A 20,189-nucleotide genomic window follows, 5' to 3' on the forward strand; every position below is an offset into this window, starting at 1 on the left:
TCTGTCCGAAGACTGATTCAATGCAGGTCTCCATGCTACTCTATCCTGAACAAGCTTCTTCACCTCCAAATAACTTCTGCAATTCACATCCTTCAGAATCTGCTCACTGTATTCATCTCTTTGTTTCCCCTCTACATTTCTACCCAGCACACATCCCTCCAGTACTAAATTGATGATCCCTTGATATCTCAGAATCCTATCAACTGATCCCATCTCCTAGTCAGGTTGCGCCGCAGGTTTCTTTTCTCCCCAATTCTATTCAGTACAACCTCTTTAGTTATGTGATCTACCTGTCTAATCTTCAGTATTATTTTGTAGCACCACCTTTCAAAAGCCTCTATTGTCCTCTTGTCTAAACTGTTTATCATCCATGTTTCACTTCATTACATGGCTACATTCCATACATATACTTTCAGGAAGAACTTCCTAACACTTAAATCTATATTCAACATTCACAAATTTCTCTTCATCAGAAACCCTTTTCCTGCCCTTGCCAGTCTAGATTTTATATCCCCACCATTTCAACTATCTTCAGTTATTTTGCCGCCCAAATAACAAAACTCATCTAGTACTTTTAGTATCTCATTTTGTAATCTAATTCCCTCAGCATCACCTTATTTAATGTGGCTACATTCCACTATCGTTGTTTCGCCTTTATTTATGTTCATTGTATATCCTCCTTTCAAGTCACTGTCCGTTCTGTTCAACAGTTCCTCCAAGTCCTTTGCTGTCTCTGACAGAATTATGTATCATCAGCAAACCTCAAAGCCTTTATTTATCCTCTCTGAATTTTAATTCCTAATCCAAATTTTTATTTGATTTCCTTTAATGCTTGCTGAATGTATAGATTGAATAATGTTGGGGTTAGGCTATGACCCTTACTCAGTCCCTTCTCAACCTTTGCCCCCTTTTTATGTCCATCGACTCTGAATAACTGCTGTCTGATTTCTGTACAAGTTTTAAATAACTTGTTTTTCTTCGCAATTTTATTCACACATTAAACATAAAAAACTTCTCGAGGTGAATGGATACTCTTTTTCTTGCTCTTTGCATATCATTTGCAAGGTTTGCTTTGATGGTTACAGTGCCTTGTTTGTCTCAGGTGTGGCTATTGCCCTGGTTGCATCAGTCGTTCCTTCTGTTGGCCCTTCTGGTGATTTCTATCATCAGGGTGGTGATCTTGGGTCGTATCCTCGGTGTGGACTTTTGGTTCGTGTGCGTTTCTAGCTGGCACGCTGGTTGGTCCACAGTTTGTGGAGGGGATGCAATCCCAGTTTGTCAAGTTAACACACTGCTTTTGTGGGTGTAACAGTTAGTAGAGTCCCCCCACCCGCTGCAGTAGCTGTAAAAATATTGAGAGTATCCGCTCCACCGAATATGCTACAACTTCCTGAGCTCTTCGTAACGTAGCTAATGTTGGGTAAGTCAAGAGATATTTTAAGTAATCAGGTTGACACGAAGTTTCGATTTTAGAAGTACACGCACAAAAACTGTTACAAAACGGGCTCTCTCATGGCTTATTTGCACTGCTTAGATATCGGTTCAATAATTAGAGGTAACATCATCCAACATTGCAGACTGAAAATTTGAAGATTGCAATCAAAATCATGTTGGCATTCACAAACAGGATATTAAAAAATAATTTGTTGTTTTTATTTTGGAATGATAAGTATTCTTTGGTTCTTCATTTCATAGTAAAACATTACAAATACATTCACACAATCAATTTGTTTTACAAATGACCCTTATCGTGAAAGTTATTAGTGGGAAATATTCCTAACATATGTATAAGTTATTTATATAAATTCAGATGAGAAGGTAGTTCATCCTTGTGTAACATATTCTAGAATTACAAAATGAGAATTGTTTATGATTTATATTTAAGCGTTGATTAGTAGCAGTCGAACCAGAACAGAGGTATTTTTGCACACGATAAAACTGAAATGAAGTAGTGACAAAATATGAAGCAGTATAATAAATTGAGTTTTAAAATGACCAGGTAAATGAAACAAGAATGTTACAAAAACTGTATAGTTTGTAAATGTGGTAGCTTGGACTACACAATCTTGTCATTGCATAGCTGAGGCAGTCCTATCAGAAGTGCTTTGGCTGTTATCTTCATCTTCTGCAGCATTTTCTCCAGTGCTGGCGTGATGTGCTCGTCCAGTGAAGGTGAGAGAGCCTTATAGTTGGACCAGTTGTTCAGTCAGAGTTCCTGGAGGATGTCATTGTTGATACAGGTAATGCTGACTTCACCTTTCGCTGTGCCCTCTAGCAGCCCCCCCCCCCCCCCCCCCTCCCTCCTTGTATCAGATTTAGAATGGGAGAATCGGCTTGTCCAGAAGTGAGCTGCTCTCCCTGAGATCTCATGGTCAGCAGTCAGCTGCAGTTCTTCTTCTGTGTGACAGGTGGTGTCGATTATGCCAGCAAAGTGTTCTCTAGCAGCACTGCCCTGTTCGGCTTAAAAGTTTGCATGCTCAGTTGACTCTCCAGGCAGCCTCCCAAAGTCACAGTCTGCCTATCGGACTCTTTCTGCTTCCCTAAGTGTCTACCCTTAACCATTGTGTGCATAAGCAAAACTACAGTTTTGCAGTTGCTGTTAAGACAGCAACACAACAATTTGCTATATTTGAGTCTTCCCTGGACAGTTGTTCTCAACTTAGCAGTAGCACACTTGGTAATACCAGTCTGCTCATTAAGGCTGCCCGAGCGGAACTGTGCCAGGGTTGCCACAAGTTCTGGAAATCAGGGAATATCAAACATGTCAGGGAAATAATGGAAAAACATTGGAAAAAATCTTGTTTTCGTCTCAGGAGGTAAAATGATTTGTTTACTGAGATGTCGTGCGTTGTCACTGGCTGGGTGCAGCTGAGTACGTGCGTCACTTCCCTACTCCCTCATTCTTACTGCTTTCCCCTTCTTACCACTCCCCTTAGCTTGCAGTCATTGTTGCCACCCCTTCCTGCCACTAGCGTAGCAGAAACCAACAAGAGTCAGGGAGGCAGGAGGACCAGTTTGTTTGATTCTGATTCTCAGAGATTGTTGACGCAGGGGTCACAGATGGCTGTCATGTACACATGAGTTGTGAATGTGTGTGTGACCTTGTTTTCTGACAAAGGCTATGGCTGATAATTTCGTTGTGAGAGTGTCCTCGTCTTTTCTACGTGCCCTTCTGGGGCTCAGCGATCATCTTTATGGTGAGTTGCTACGTATCCTTGTTAGTATTGATTCTCAGAGAATTTGTGCAAGTTATCTGTTGCATGAATTGATCAACAGTGTCTCATTTCATCAACATGGTGTGTGTGACACGTAAATAGCTCTCCACGTGAGTGAACTTGCATGATAGGCCAAAACCGCAGGCTATTTCTGTGGGTATCTCTTAACAGATCGGGCCTGTCGATCTGAAGCCCATCATTTCCCACTAATGTGCAAGCCCTGCCCATCAGATCTAGTCTCACCAATCTGCCTGCAGTCCAGGTCTGTTCGTGTGTGGCGTGATGCAGTGGATTTTCAAGGTTTATCTGAGGAGCCAGGACTGCGTTGCTCCTCGGCTGGCCAGAGGCTATGGGCAATGGATTTTAGGAATTGCGACTATATCCCTGCAAGTACATTGTACAGTGCTGCATTTTATAGACATTTTATTTATTGTAGTACATTTTGGCACTTAGAAAATAATTTATATATTAAAAAGTATGGACTAGAAGAAGAAGAAGAAGAAGAAGAAGAAGAAGAAAACTGTGGCAGTCACTATGTACTCATATATTTCGCAAGAGAAAAATCACACAATACCTTTATAGTAATAGACATAACACAGTGACTAATAACAGACAATAATAACAGAGTTGGTTTACACAACTCTTTCCTGCCTTCTACACTGCGGCTGCAAGGAAATACATACTTTTGTCACAAATGTATTTCATTTTCTTGAAATAAAATACCAAGAGTGGTCTTAATGCAATACATATACCATTTGTCTTGCTTTCTTCATCTAAAAACAGTTCATTACAAAAGATGTTCATGTTAGTACTTAAGATTTTTGCTCACACGGGGGCGAAATCAACCACGGGGCCTCAGCCTTTGCAGCGTCTTTACCCTGCCATGCTGCATGTCTATCATCTTGATGTTCCTTTTCCCCTCCCTTGAAGAACATGTCTGGGGTGTTTTTGGGTATGTTCCACACCGTCTGTAGCTGACATAACGACATCCTCACCACTGTTTTATGTTCCTTTTTCCTTTCTTCGTTCACCTTCTTCTATCCTTCCTCCACTTTGGTGTTTGAGGCTACTCTTTTTTCTTCTTCCTCCCTTGTGCATACCTGAAGGGCAGCCCACGCATCTGATGCATAACAGGTGAATTTGTAATGTGTAATTCCCAGCCCCGGGTCAACCTGTAAGGTTCACAGGTACAGGACAGGTCCAGGAAGGAGTGCTTTCCAGAGCTGCTACCTTCCCAAACTGTTGATTGGCCCTTCTGTCAGGTTTTCGGGAGGCATGACCTTAAGTGTGAACAACCACCTAAGGTGGGTGCACCTTGTTGTGAAGGGGGCCCCCAGTCGGAAGGAGCATGCCATCGGAGACACTGGCAATCGTGGGGTATTTTCTCACAATGAGCCAATCATCTTCACAGTCCATGTCTACGAGATGTAAATGGAATGAGGCTAATGATACAAAGACCCTTCCCACTGCACCACAGTTCCTCATGGTTTCGCATACTGAAGATGGTCAGTCCATCGCAATGGTAAATCCATTTATTATTCAGAAAGATGTTGATGCACTTGCTGGCCCTGTGAAATCCTGCTCTCGTTTATGAAATGACACGTCGTTTTTGGAGACTGCTTCTGATTTTCAAGCACAATTGCTTGCTACTTCTCCACAGCTATCCTGTTCGTGTGGAGGTCCATAGAACTCTGAATTCTTCCCACGATGTTATTTACACTAGGCTGCTCAGCAGTCTGACCGAGGCCGAAATGCAAATATACCTCTCTAATCAGGGTGTCATTGCCGTCCATCAAGTGATGAAAAAGGTAGATGCCTCCTTAGTGCCCACACACACTCTCTTTCTCACCTTTGATAGAGTGGTGCTTCTGTCCATGATCAAAGCAGGCTATGAGGTTCTCACAGTCCAACTGTACATTCCAAAGTCAATATGCTGCTACCGTTGTCATCGTTTCAATCACACTCGAATGTCTTGTCAACATCTGGCTAGATGTGTAACCTGTGGTAGGGATGCACACTAAGGCAATTGTCCGTCTCCTCGTCCCTGCTGTATCAACTGCAATGGCGACCATGCCACCTCCTCTCGAGACTGTCCCATATAGTTGCAAAGAAGTGTGGCACTTATAGTACTGTTCTTGCTGTGTCTCGCTCCAAGAATTACATAGCCACACAGACATGTGACCTCAGATTCAGCTCTAAGGTTGTGAAATCTCTCACTGTAATGGTAACATCGGTGAAGTCACTAGCTAGACAACTGGCAGGCTGGAAAGGACAGAAGGAATACTCATGTGAGGACTTCCTACATCCCTCCAGCCAACCAACACCTGAGTCTTCCTCTGCTAACCTGAAAGGCTCGAAGGTATCCAACAAAGGCAAACGATCTTCTCCTTCGCCGACTCGAAGATCCTCTTCGACGGTGTCTGCACATGATAGCTTCACCCGGCCAGTTTCCTTGTCACCAGTGCGCGCCACCAACCATATTTCTGTGTTGTACTCTGCAGACCGACAGCAGAAGAAAGCCGACATTTCTGTGAACCTTGTGGAGTGAGATCCTCCTGCCTCTGTGCCCTGTAGGAGCAAGTCTTCACAGGCAGCCACTGTGGTGACACCCCTTCATTTTTTCCTCATCATGACTCTCCTCCAGTGGAGTGTTCACGGCCTTCGAACCAACAAAGAGGATTTACAGGTGATTTTAGAATCACAGCGTCCACTTGTACTCTGCCTTCAGGAAACAAAATTGCATCCGCACAACAGCTTTGAGCTTTTGCATTTCTACCTGGTCCGTTTCGATCTTCTGCCTGAGGTCGGCATCCAACTCGTGGGGGAGTCTTGTTACTCATATGGTATGACGTTCGTAGTCAACCTGTCTCTCTGACTACCTGTCTTTGAGCTGTTGCAGTTCACTTTTTCCTTCCTCACTTGACCTTTTTACTTTGCACCACTTACATCCCTCTGTCATTCGATGTAACCAGCGCCAGCTTCCGTCAGCTTATTGGGCAGCTACCTCATCCATTTCTGCTGCTCAGTGACTTAAATGCACACCATCCCATTTGAGGTTCTTCCAGAACCTGTCCAAGAGGTACCCTCTTGACTGACCTTCTGAATAAACTTAACCTTTTCTGTCTTAACACAGGAGCAGCCCCTTTCCTTTCAGACTCTTTGCACACCTATTCCCATTTGGACCTGTCCTTCTGCACTCTCCATCTTGCCCATCTTGAGTGATCCGTTCTTTCTGACACCTACCCGAGAAACCATTTCTCTGTGCTATCCGTTAGCTGACTCCTACCCCACCACTGTGCACACCCAAATGGCAGCTTACTAAGGCCGACGAGAGACTCAACTCCTCCCTGGTGACCTTCGATGAACACAATTTCCCCAGTTGTGATGACCAGGTGGAATACCTTACAAACATTACCCGTACCGCTGCAGAATGTTCTTCTCCTCGCACTTCCTCTTTACCACGCCTTGTCCCGGTCCCTTGGTGGACTGAGGCGTGCCGCAATGCAATTCACGCATGGAGATGTGCTCTCCATGTTTTTAACCGTCATTATATGATGGCAAACTGCATACATTATAAACAGATGCATACACAGTGTTGTCGTGTTCTTCAGGATAACAAAAAAACTAGCTGGATTTCATTTACTAGTTCTTTTAATAGTTCCAGTTCTTTTAATAGTTCCAGTTCTTTTAACAGTTCCAGTTCTTTTAACAGTTCCAACCCTCTCTTCCATCGTGTTGGCCAACAGACAATGGGTCTCTGGGACCTAGATCCATACCATAATTATCAGCCTGACAGTAGCAGATGATGTCATCATGAACCCTATTGCTATCTCCAACACCTTGGGCTGCCATTCTGTAGAAATTTCGAACTCCTCCTACTGTCACCCTGCCTTCCTCCATTGGAAATGAGCTTAGGAGGCTCAGGCAATACCCTCCTCTTCTCAGAATTGAGTGTTACAATGCCACTTTTACTGTGAGGGAGCTAGATAGATCATGCTCTCCCTTCATCCCGATCCTCCACCCCAGGACCGGACACTTTTCACCTTTCTCTTGTTGGCAAACATTTCTGCTTAATATGTACAGGGTTATTACAAATGACTGAAGCGATTTCACAGCTCTACAATAACTTTATTATTTGAGATGTTTTCACAATGCTTTGCACACACATACAAAAACTCAAAAAGTTTTTTTAGGCATTCACAAATGTTCGATATGTGCCCCTTTAGTGATTCGGCAGACATCAAGCCGATAATCAAGTTCCTCCCACACTCAGCGCAGCATGTCCCCATCAATGAGTTCGAAAGCATCGTTGATGCGAGCTTGCAGTTCTGGCACGTTTCTTGGTAGAGGAGGTTTAAACACTGAATCTTTCACATAACCCCACAGAAAGAAATCGCATGGGGTTAAGTCGGGAGAGCGTGGAGGCCATGACATGAATTGCTGATCATGATCTCCACCACGACCGATCCATCGGTTTTCCAATCTCCTGTTTAAGAAATGCCGAACATCATGATGGAAGTGCGGTGGAGCACCATCCTGTTGAAAGATGAAGTTGGCGCTGTCGGTCTCCAGTTGTGGCATGAGCCAATTTTCCAACATATCCAGATACATGTGTCCTGTAACGTTTTTTTCGCAGAAGAAAAAGGGGCTGTAAACTTTAAACCATGAGATTGCACAAAACACGTTAACTTTTGGTGAATTGCGAATTTGCTGCACGAATGCGTGAGGATTCTCTACCGCCCAGATTCGCACATTGTGTCTGTTCACCATTACGAAAAAATGTTGCTTCATCACTGAAAACAAGTTTCGCACTGAACGCATCCTCTTCCATGTTGCAACCACGCCGAAAATTCAAAGCGTTTGACTTTGTCATCAAACGGTAAGGCTTCTGCTTTAGCCTTTTCCGTAAGATTTTCCAAACCGTCAGCTGTGGTACGTTTAGCTCCCTGTTTGCTTTATTTGTCGACTTCCGCGGGCTACGCGTGAAACTTGCCCGCACGCGTTCAACCGTTTCTTCGCTCGCTGCAGGCCGACCTGTTGATTTCCCCTTACAGAGGCATCCAGAAGCTTTAAACTGCGCATACCATTGCCGAATGGAGTTAGCAGTTGGTGGATCTTTGTTGAACTTCGTCCTGAAGTGTCGTTGCACTGTTATGACTGACTGATGTGAGTGCATTTCAAGCACGCCATAAGATTTCTCGGCTCCTGTCGGCATTTTGTCTCACTGCGCTCTCGAGCGCTCTGGTGACAGAAACCTGAAGTGTGGCTTCAGCCGAACAAAACTTTGAGTTTTTCTACGTATCTGTAGTGTGTCGTGACCATATGTCAATGAATGGAGCTACAGTGAATTTATGAAATCGCTTCAATCATTTGCAATAGCCCTGTACAACCGCATCTGGACAGAGGGCATGTTTCCCAGATGTTGGCGTGAAGCCACTGTCATATCCGTACCTAAGCACGGTAAGGACATACACATTCCTTCTAGCTACCACCCCATCTCTTTCACCAACTGTGTTTGCAGGGTGATGGAACATATGAATCATGCCTGGCTGGTGTGGTAGCTCAAATCTCACTGTTTACTAACAACTGCACAATGTGGATTTTGAGCACGCCTTTCTACAGTTGACCATCTCATCACTTTGTCCACCCATGTCATGAGTGGTGTCATTAATGGTTTTCAGCGGAAATCCCAGACTGCGGCCATGTTTTTCGATTTGGAGAAAGCCTACAACACCTGCTTGAGGACTGGTATCCTCCGTACTCGCTACATGTGGGGCTTCCATGGCTGCCCCCTCCGTTTCCTTAAGAAATTTTTAAAAGACTGGGTTTCAAGGTACATGTGGATTCTGTCTTGTCGGGAACTTCGCTCTAAAAAAATGGTGTGCCTCAGGGTCCCGTGCTGAGTGTCATTCTCCCGCCTGGCATCACCAGCTCCCTTTTTGTTGACGATTTTGCCATCTATTGCAGTTCTTCACAGACCTGCCTCATTGAGTGGTGTCTTCAGTGATGTCGAGATCGTCTTTACTCGTGGACAATCGTTTTTCTGCTGACGAAACCGTTTGTATGAATTCCTGGCAGCGCAGTTGGTTTCTACCACCATCTTTACATCTTGGGGGCTCCTGCCCAAGAGGAAACTCCCTTGGTCCTCCCACATGTCTTACCTGGCAGCCCACTATACACTGTCGCTCAATGTCCTACTTGTCCTTAATGGTACTTCCTGGGGTGCAGATCGAACCACCCTCCTCCATTTGTACTGGTCCCTAGTCCGTTCGAAACTAGACTATGGGTGCTTCGTTTATGCTTCTGCACCTCTGTCCCTCTTACGCCATCTCAAAACTATCCACCACCCTGGCATCCGTTTCGCCACTGGCACCTTACACTAGCCCGTTTGAGTGTCTGCAAAGCTGCCGAACTACTGCTGTCCTACTGCTGAGTTTCTCCTCAGGAAATATGCATTCCTTTTGTCTGCCATTCGTAGCCACCCATCCTATGCCTCCTTCTTTGTGACTCCTTTGATCACCAGTATGGGGTTTATCCATCTTCTCTGTCACCCCGTGGAGTTCACTTTCGTCTCTTGCTCTGGCGGATTAACTCCATGCTCCCTGCAACCACCTTGGCTTCGTGTGACGGCCTGTTTTCACTTGGCCTTCATTCGCTTTCTAATGGCACTACGCGAGTCTTGCTCTATCACCTTCAGTTTCACAAACTTCACATGGAATTTCACTATAGTACCTTTGTGTACAGTGGTGGCTCTCAGACTGATTGTGGTGTTAGGTGTTACTTCGTTGCCAGCCTCTGGTGGCCGAGCGGTTCTAGGCACTTCAGTCTGGAACCGCACGACTGCTACAGTTGCAGCTTCGAATCCTGCCTCAGGCATGGATGTGTGTGATGGCCTTAGGTTAGTTAGGTTTAAGTAATTCTAAGTTCTGGGGGACTGATGACCTGAGATGTTAAGTCCCATAGTGCTCATAGCCATTTTGTTCCTTCGTTGTTGGTGCAGACGTTTTTCAGTATCTGCTTCCAGCACACTGCACAATATTTACAGCAGAGCTGTTTGCCCTGTATCAGGCCACGGAGTACATCCGGTGACACAGGCTTTTCAATTGTGTCATCTGCTCAGACTCTCTCAGCGCTCTTCAAAGCCTCTGCGCACTGTACGCCATCCATCCCTTAGTGCAACAAATCCAGGAAAGCTTTCACTTGCTCGCTCTTGATGGAGCCACTGTGATGTTTATGTGGGTTCCTGGTCACGTCGGTCTGACAGGAAACGAGGCTGCTGCCAAGGCTGCAGTCCTCGTACCTCAGCCCACTATTTATTACATTCCCTCTGATGATCTCTATGTTGTCATCTGTCAGGAGGTGGTGTCACTATGGCATCGCCACTGGTCCTCCATTCCAGTTAATAAGTTCTGGGTTATTAAGTCTATCCCAGCAGCTTGGACGACCTCCTCTCGACCTTCCCGCTGCAAGGAGGTCATTTTAACTATGTTGCGGAAGTCCTTACAGTCTTTTGTCAACTTACGTCTTTACTTACCCTTTAGATCTCAAAATTTGTTGGGGAAAAATGCTACAACTTGTGTGAAAATCAGGGAAATTTCAGGGAATTTCATTTGAGGAAACTTGGGGCAATCCTGTGTGTGCAACTTTATTATCGTAATCTGTTTATGATAGTATTTGAACTTTTATGTAGAGGTAATTTTAGTATGCATGCCATTATTTGAAAAGACTTTGATTTGTCTTTAGTGGCACTACTACCAATATTTTCTTTACAATAATAGATTTTGATTACATCATATTATTGGTCTTATTTTCAGATGAAAATACACTTTTCCATACAACATGATGATTAAATTTTGTTCCAAAAATCGTCTATTGTTAGGGCACAATGGTGCCTGTGCTGTTCAGTGATACAGGAAATGCAAAGCCTTTTCATTAAATATATAAGAAGAAAATTACCAAAAATGTTTTATATGTATTACAAATGGCCAGCTAATAGTATGTGGAAGAGATCTGACTCAATAGGTGGTGAGCACCTACCAGTAGTAAGTGAAACTAAAGTAGTAAATTACTAAGAGGGAAGGAAATTGGCAGCTTTCAGTCTATAGTACTGAATTAAAGGAGAAAATTTTTCATTTACTTCTGAAGTAAATTTATTTACTCCATTCCTGGTGGAGAGCACCATTGAAGAGTATGCTACAATTTTAGTAACTTAAGGAGGAAATAGGGCCAAAATTTACTCGTAGGTAAAAGTAGGAGTAAAGCAAGAGAGTGAGGTGCGATCTTTGAGTCCTGTGTTTTAACTGTCAAATTCTATGGATTACCTGGACTACAAAGAATGTATGGAGATGGAGGAAGAAGTGAACATCCCAAGAATAAGGATTGTAATGGAGCGAAGGGACCCATTTGTGACGTATAGAGAGAGTGATTTCAAAGAGCGGTTTTGAGTTTCATAAGGAATCTTTTGAATTGTTTGCTTGGTATGCTGGAGGTGTTACTGCAGGATAATTTTGACTCAAGAAACATGCTTTGTCTCCTAGGCTGCAACTTCTTTGTGGACTGCGAATCTTTCGCTCAGGTACTTATCAAACCATGGCAGGGTATCTCATTAATATCCATCTTACTACTGCTGGAAGAGCTTTTAACAGTGTGATAAACAGTTTAATTGCATTGAAACCACTGTGTGTGTCCATGCCACAGAGCCAAGAATGTCTATCAAAGAACAAAAGGGAATTCTGTCGAACTGGTGAATTCCCAAATCTCATAGTGGCCATAGCTGTGTACGTATACCCATACTTCGTGCTTCTGGGGCACAAGCAGAACTACACAGAAATCGCAAGAATTTCTTTTATCATCGGTAATGCCAATATGAAGCTTTTGAATGTGGTAAGCCGTTGACTGGGTTCCACGCATGATGAACACATTTGGGACAATAGTTGAGTTGCTGCAGAATTTGAAAATGGACAATATGATGGGTTGCTTATTGCAGATAGTGGATATGCTATCTCCAAACATCGTATGACGCCTGTGTTCTGAGCCCACACAGGTGTTGAATGGTGCTACAATAGAGGCTATATTGCTACCAGATGTGTAATAGAGCAAGCATTTGGTGTTTGGAAGAAAAGTTTCCAAATTCTCACTAAAACAATGCAGTTTAAACCAAACAAGTATGGGAATGCTATTGTGGCTGCTGCAGTTTTACAAAGCTTTGGAATATAGTTAGAAATGAGTTTCACCCTGATGCTGTGGAGATGACTCACCTCGAACAATATGCATTTCAGCCAGAAGCAGATGCTGCAGGCCAAGCTGTCAGAACGTCTATATACTTAATTACTTTAATTAAAATTGTATCTAGTTTGCTACTAAAATTAGAAGTTAATGTAAAGATGTTCCTTTCTTAAATGAATAAATAAGCCACCGGATTGTCACTATTGCAGTGAAAAGTGACTCATTTTATTTATGTGTAATTTTATAGTTACGTTCTTTTTTCTTTCTTACTTTTTTCTTAGGGGATTAACATTCTCATTTTATTTCTTAATTTTGTATACGAAGTCATACAATGTTTTCATTATTCCTAAATAAAGACTTCTTTTATAATATCGCAAATTCAGATAAATATTATAATATGGTATTAACAAAAATTAGTACCGATGCTGAAACGATAAACACAAACATTATGCCATACAATAAACAAGAACATATAAACCATTTGAAAAAATATCATGGAAAGAAAAGATGTTTTATACATATAAATATTTTCTTATTCATTCACAAAAACACAAATTTCTCGAGCACATTGGCTGAAGAACTAGAACCTGAAGTTTGCTCCATTACGTTGAACTTATTCATAATTTCCATTTTAAGGTTTTGTTCTTCTTCCATGATTTCTCTTTGTCTTTCTATTAATAACATTTTTGCATTGTATTCCTCTCATTTTAAAAGCATTTTTAAGGAATGAAGCTTGTCTGCTTATTTCAACAACTGTCGGTTCTTCACTACAACCGCATGTTCTCTGTCTGTTTTGCAAGGTGCATCTTCTGATAAGGTCTGACCAGAGAATGCAGGCCAAGGTTCATGACTGTGGGATAAAGTTCCACCTACAGCAGTTTCATTGCTACCTTCAGAGCAGTTATCATCATTGAAATTGCTTGAAAGTCTCACATTATCTCCAGATGTGTCATTGTCGTTAACTCCAGCTATCCTCTCGAAAACGTGTGGGATCATATCAACAACCATTTGGCTTATATCATCAATCTTCATCTCACTTACTCCATTGCCAGTTTGAAATTGTTCTGGATTACATGTAGCTTTCATTTTCTTTGTTTTCACTTTCATGTCCTTCCAAATTACTTTAAGCTGTTCTTGTGATCTTTGTGTAAGAGCTTCTGCGTTGTATTCAACGTGTATTTTTTCCCAAGCATCCTTTTTTTTCCTTTTTAGCATTTTGACATCTTCCTTTTCAGATTCAATAGTAGTTATGTACTTTTTCATTATTTCAGCAAACCACTCTTTTTCATTTCCTGGTATGTTTTTTGAATGTTCCTTGGCTACCTCCATGTTGCTGCTAACTCGTAACTCAAACTGGCGCTTAAATTAATACGTGTCACCAACCGACAATGGACATTGGTAGCTGTAGATAGTGGGGTTAACAATAGATTCATCCAGTAATAGAATGTTTCTTTTTCGTAATACACAGATCTTATCATCAATTAGTACAGTAGCATTTCGATTTTCTAATTTTAATAATTCAATTTAATAATCCTTTCTAGCTTCTAAAATTATAGCAATCAATATTTTCAAAGCGGAAACATAATGCATGTACCAGCAGTGTGCAGAAGTGGTTTACTTCTTTAGTAAAAAGACGTTACTACTTTAGTTACAACTAAAGAAGCAAATAGAAATTGAGCTCCCCAACAGTTTCTAAAATAGTGTATTACTCTAGAAGTAATTTACTAAAGCAGTCCAGCCTAAAGAAGTAAGAGTTACTACAAAAGTAATTTATACTACTTTGGTGCTCGCCACCCAAAGGATCAAATTCCACACTAAAATGGAATGGTGGGTTGTGTTCTTCATCAAAATGAGTGTGATGCAATGTCCAGCTTCATTACTACATTAAATCCTAATCTTGCTTTCTTCCTGAAATGGAGGGAAGGCTCCTCTGCTTTCCAGATTTACAATAATTTTCCGTTTTTTCGTTTCCTTTTTTAGTGAAGTGGTAATATGAGAATGTGTTGCAGCTGTGTCGTTCGCTGGCTGGATCTACAGGAGCAACGCCTTGCCGGCGAAGAGTCAAAGGATGCGCATATGGAGCAGCTGGTGGTGGCCTTGATGTCACATGTGCGCTTTCCTATGATGTCGCCTCGTCAGTTGGCAGAGCTCCTGCTGTCCCCCCTTACCAAGAAGCACAAGGAGTTCTTCATGGAGAGGATGGCAATTGGAATGGCTTTCCATTCAGGTTACTATCGTCATGGTCATGACTATTACTACGCTAATGGATGAAAGATCACTACCCTGAGCCGCTATTCACACATGTATTTATGTACTAACTGAGCATGTGTAGCCTGGGCATGTATTTGTTCCAATCTTCTATTAGTCCATGTCTTCCTCCCCCCCCCCCCCCCCTCTCCTCCTCTACCACCCCACTGTCCATTTCTTCCCCGCCCTCCCTCTCCCTCTCCCCTCCTCCGTCTCTTCCTCTATTTCTTTCCCTGTCCTGTCTCTGTTCATCTCCTCTTCTTTCCTTTCTCTGTTGTCTGTTCTCCTTCACTGTCTTTCCATATGCTCCTTCACCCTCTTTCCATCTCTTCCCCCCTCTATCTGTCTTTTCTCTTTTGTATCTCTGTCTGTTTCTTGCCCCCACTTCTCTGTCCATATTCTCCTCTTCCCTTTCTCTGCCCATTTCCTGCTTCCTCTCTCTGTCCATCTCCTCATCCCCCTCTCGGTCTGTACATCAGCTTCTCCCCCTTCTCTGTCCACATTATCACCATCTCTCCAATAGCAAGTTGTTATTTCTTATCCCCACAGTATGTATTTCCAGTTAGTAAGAATGTGTGTACCAAGTTTGGCTGAAATTGATAAATCGATCCAGGCATTTAGGAGGAACTTTTTACATGTGGTTTTGCCCGTGTGCGCACTTTTCACCTATGTTTAACGTATTTCACCTGTATCATTTATTGAATTTAACACTGCAGTTTTGTTTTCTTGCAGTTCAGTGTTTGTGATACCATATTTCCTTAACTATGTGTCATACAGATGTTTTTGGAAATGCATTCAGTGGTATATGTTAATACTGTCTGCAAAATGTGTTGCAAATAACCTTAGTAGTGAAAAAGTAATAAATTAAAACAACATGCCAAATATGGCAATTTTACTGCATGAACAGCAAAAACATAGTAAGTGATAAACGTATTCTTTCCATCATTTTGTGGGAGGTGTTGTCGAGAAAGTCTTATAAAAGTTTTGAAATTATGTGAAAAGTTTGTTCCAAGTCTCTAAGTGCTTTCATTCTCCAATACTGGATGACTGAAGTATTGGTGTTCATGCATCGTCACCTTTATCACCCACACCCCTTTGGTTGGGGGATGCGGTTCTTTCCCTCACAGTGCTTCTTTCTAGACAGAAAGTGGTGTGTGCACCAAGGTTGGTAGAAACTGATCTGTGGTTTAGGAGGAAGTGTGGAACGCAACATATATACAGTGTGACAATTATTGAATTATACGGAAAAAAATGTGAATTAGTTACAAACTGCAGTGTGCACACACTTGATTCAACATGTAAACATCACTACAGATATTCAGATTTAGGTTATGACTTGTTCAATATGCCTGCCATCATTACCAATGATGTGGCGCAGATGAATAGCGAAATTCTGCATGACCTGCTGAAGTGTCAGAACATTGATCGTATCTATGACCTCCTGAATTGTTGTTTTCAGCTCAGCGATGGTTTTGGGGTTATTGCTGTACACCTTGTCTTTAATATAGCCCCACAAAAAGAGTCGCATGTGTTCAAATCTGGAGAATGTGGCTACCAATCAAGGACCATGCCAGTGACATCTGTATACATGAGAGCCAGAATGCAGTCCCCAAAGTGCTCCTCCAGGACATCATACATTCTCCTGCTTCAATGGGACAAGCTCCATCTTGCAAGAGCCACATCTTGTCGAAATAAGGGTCATTTCTGATAATGAGGATGAAATAATCTTCCAAATCCTTCATGTACAGTTAGGTGGTCACTGTGCCATCAAGGAATATTGCACCGATTATTCTGTTACTGGACATTTCACACCGCACGGGCACCGGTTGAGGGTTTAGAGACTTCTCGGTCGCGAAATGCCGATTCTCAGTGCTTCAAATGCGACAAATTTTCTTATTGACTAACCTATCCAAATGAAAGTGGACTTTGTTGCTAAACCAGACCATACAGTGCATACTAACTCCTACCATGCCCCAAGGCCAACCGTGCAGTTTGAACATCCTAAAGCAAACCATTTAGAAGTTATGATGATTTTATTTCATGTAGTTCAATAAGTGTCACCTTATACATACATACATACATGCATGCATGCATGCGTGCATCTTTATAATGTGTATGGATTATGCTGCTTTGTGCACTGTAAGCATCACATCATATAGACAGATTGCTTTTGGCAATTTCATTCTCTTGTAAATCCTTCATAGCCTCAGTGCAATCCTGCTCTCATCCATAGCAATGATCAGAGAGCTGTAAGTGGTACTGTGATGTGCCACAACCTTAGTGGATGCAGCTCTGATAATGATACCAGCCAGGGTAGTCAACGAACATCTCAGGGAGCTGATTGGTTTGTATGAGAAATGTGTTATTGGGCATAGTCCTTGTGGGCTAAATTATGGTTGAGATGAATGACGCATTGTTCAGTGTTTGTATCAAAGGAAGATTCAATCAAGAAACCTAATAAATTATGAGACAGAGTTGCTAGCCAGGACTTTATTCCAGAGGCAAAATGTTTGGTGCTGCTGGTACACGTGTTTGAAAGTAAAATTAATGACAGTATTGAAATTGTTGCATGGCTCATACGCCTCCTTAAAATCCTTCAAAAGTCCGTATTTCAGCTACTAAATGTGAAGGGTCCATAAAAACTCCTTATTTTTGTCTGTCTTCCAAAAATTACTATTGTTCAACACCTCATTTCGTGGAATAATTTACGTATACCCGTCTTATTTTATTACTTCTGAAAATGACAATTTGGTGCGTCAGGTCTACATAGTATGCAAGTAGCATGATGTCATTTTAAGCTACCACAGAAAAAAACTATACGCACTATGTGATATCACTACAAATGTTGCAGTAGTTGTTAAGAAATTTTGAGTTAAAGGACTACATCAGCGTGTACAATGACTTCTATGTAAACGCAGCTCATCAGTTCTACTGCAGGTGAAGATTGCGCCGCATGCTATGAATTTTGTTTTATCAGTAAGCTGGGTTGTAAGGTTTTGGTAGTATACAGGGTGTCCAATTTATCTTGACTACCCTAAATAACTGTCTAGATGCAAATTACAAAATGTTTCAAGCTAGTGTTCTTTGGCCATCAGGGGGCCATCAATCAGCATGATTGCCTTTGTTGTAGCTTTGTCTTTTGTGGGATATGAACAGCGGTATGACTTTTTTAAATGGCACCCTGTACTTTTTATTTGGTAATTCATTTCCTCTCCTAAAGACCTATTCAAAAATGTATCACAGTGTACCATTCACTGAAACACAACATTGTTAATTACATAACACAACATTGACGTTGACGCTCCCAGCACTTAGTGCAGATACTTGGGATAATGGATCACATCCACGTGTTGATGTTGACAGAGAACAAATGTAAACATAAGTAGAATGCACACCCGTCATTCCATCAACCAGCATCGGTTGAAGAGTTGTGTGAGTAGAATATACACCAACGAAGAGAAGGTAGAAATGCTACTCACCTATGGGGAATGTAAGTTCGCAGAACAGTAATTGCAATACTGTTTTCTTATGTCTACTGCATCGACATAACGTTTCTTTTATTGTTGTTGTTGTTGTTGTTGTTGTTGTTGAAGGTAGGCGAAATGCTACGCAGGCAGCGGAACTGTACAGAGAGCGATAACCTGACAAGAACCCACCTTCGCAGCTGACGTTTTCTCATCTTGTTGTGACGCTTCAGGAAACGGGAAGTTTCAATCCACGACAACACAATCGTCGTAGCACTCACGCAGATGAAGCTGCCGAAGTTACTGTTCTCACTTCTGTTGCTATGAATCCACATGTGAGCACACGACAACTTGAACATGAGATTGGCATTCCTAAAACCAGTGTCCATCGTATTCTTACCTGTCAGTGGTTCCATCCTTACCATGTACACCTACGTCAAGAATTGCATGGGAGTGATTTCCAGAATTGTGTACAATTGTGATTACGGGAATACTTTTGTGTAGGTGACACATTTAAGTGATTAAAATTGCAGGATCACAGTTTAAAGTAAATGTGATATGTGCCATTGCTAGTGTGAAATACTGTTACATTAATAACGAGTGTAACTGCCAGAATGTTGAATGCAAACGTGTATGCATTGTGTTGTACAGGTGCCAGATGTCTGTCTGTAGTATGGAGTTTCATGCATGTTGCACTTAGTCAGTACAGGGACAGCTAACACTGTTTGCAGATAGTGCTGGAGTTGTCATCCGATGATGTTCCATATGTGTGTGATCAGACACAGATTTGGTTATTAAGCAGGCCAAGGCAACATGTCAAATCTCTGTAGAGCATGTCAGGATACAATAGCAGCAGTACGTTGCAGAACACCCACTGGTGTTGTTCATGAATGGCAGCACCGGATCAAATCACCAGGCTGACAAACAGATTTGCATTCAGGGTGCGTGGATAACCAAAAGAGTGCTCGTGCTGTCATACAAAATCACACCCCAGACCATAATTCCAGCCGTAGGTCCAGTGTATCTAACAAGCAGACAGTTTGGTTGGCCCTCAGCTGGCCTCCTCCTACCTAACACACGACTATCACTGGCACTGAGGCAGAACCAGCTTTCATCAGAAAACACAACAGACCTCCATCCTGCCCTCCAGTGAGCTCTTGCTTGACGCCACTGAAGTTTCTACTGGTCGTGGTTTGGGGTCAGTGGAATGCCCGCTACAGGACATTTGGCTCAGAGCTGTTCTTGAAGTAAACGATTTATAACAGCTCGTTGTGTCACTGTGGTGCCAACTGCTGCTCAAATTACTGCTCCAGGCGCAGTACGATGCACCGGAGCCTTACACCAAACACTATGGTCTTCTCTCTCGTTAGTGCCACTTGGCTGTCTGGAGCCTGGTCTTGCAATCGAACATTCATGTGACCACTGCTGCCAGCAATTGTGCACAGTGGCTACGCTCCTGCCAAGTCTTTCTGCAATATCACAGAAGGAACATCCAGCAGCTTCTCATAACCCTATTGTACAACCTCATTGAAACTCAGTGAAGTGTTGATAATGGTGTCTGAGGCGTCAGATCAGAGGGGTGTTCGGAACACAATTTCGACACAAAGCAGCTCAATAGGCTGTGGAGTGGAAGGGGTAGGCTAGCAATAGAACAGTGCATCACCATTGACTAGACACTCATTTATTGAACACACAAGTCACGTATTACCCAAAAGGAACAATCAGTACAAATTACAAAATAATATTCTTTTCCTTTAAGTCACTCAAACATTGAAACAGGCAAATAGCAATCATTTAACTGAAAGCCTTTTAAGAAAGCAAGACTAGAACATTTGAATGATGAGTTAAAATCATATTTAAATAGGCTCTGACCGAGCACATATTTTAAAACGAAATACTTCCTTTAAGGAACCAGTGATCAAAATTAATTACGTAATCCTCAACAACCGTATTACGTCCAAGCATTTAAGATTAAACAGTAATATATAACATCAGAGAGCTGCAGTCCCAAGTTTTAAGCAGCATGTTTCAGATGGAC

At 42.2% G+C, this 20,189-nt stretch overlaps 1 protein-coding gene across 2 annotated transcripts in view; it reads left to right on the top strand.

Annotated features, from left to right (window-relative positions):
* Nucleotides 1-20,189, top strand: part of LOC124551363 (BTB/POZ domain-containing protein 17) — a 135,472-nt gene that overhangs the window by 90,822 nt on the left and 24,461 nt on the right. For both annotated transcript variants that reach the window (XM_047126398.1, XM_047126397.1), the window contains exon 7: nucleotides 14,450-14,667. In XM_047126398.1, the coding sequence (XP_046982354.1) occupies nucleotides 14,450-14,667 (218 nt within the window). The remainder of the gene's footprint in view (nucleotides 1-14,449; nucleotides 14,668-20,189) is intronic.

The sequence above is a fragment of the Schistocerca americana genome, chromosome 9, assembly GCF_021461395.2.
Source record: "Schistocerca americana isolate TAMUIC-IGC-003095 chromosome 9, iqSchAmer2.1, whole genome shotgun sequence".
In the NCBI taxonomy this organism is placed as follows: domain Eukaryota; kingdom Metazoa; phylum Arthropoda; class Insecta; order Orthoptera; family Acrididae; genus Schistocerca; species Schistocerca americana.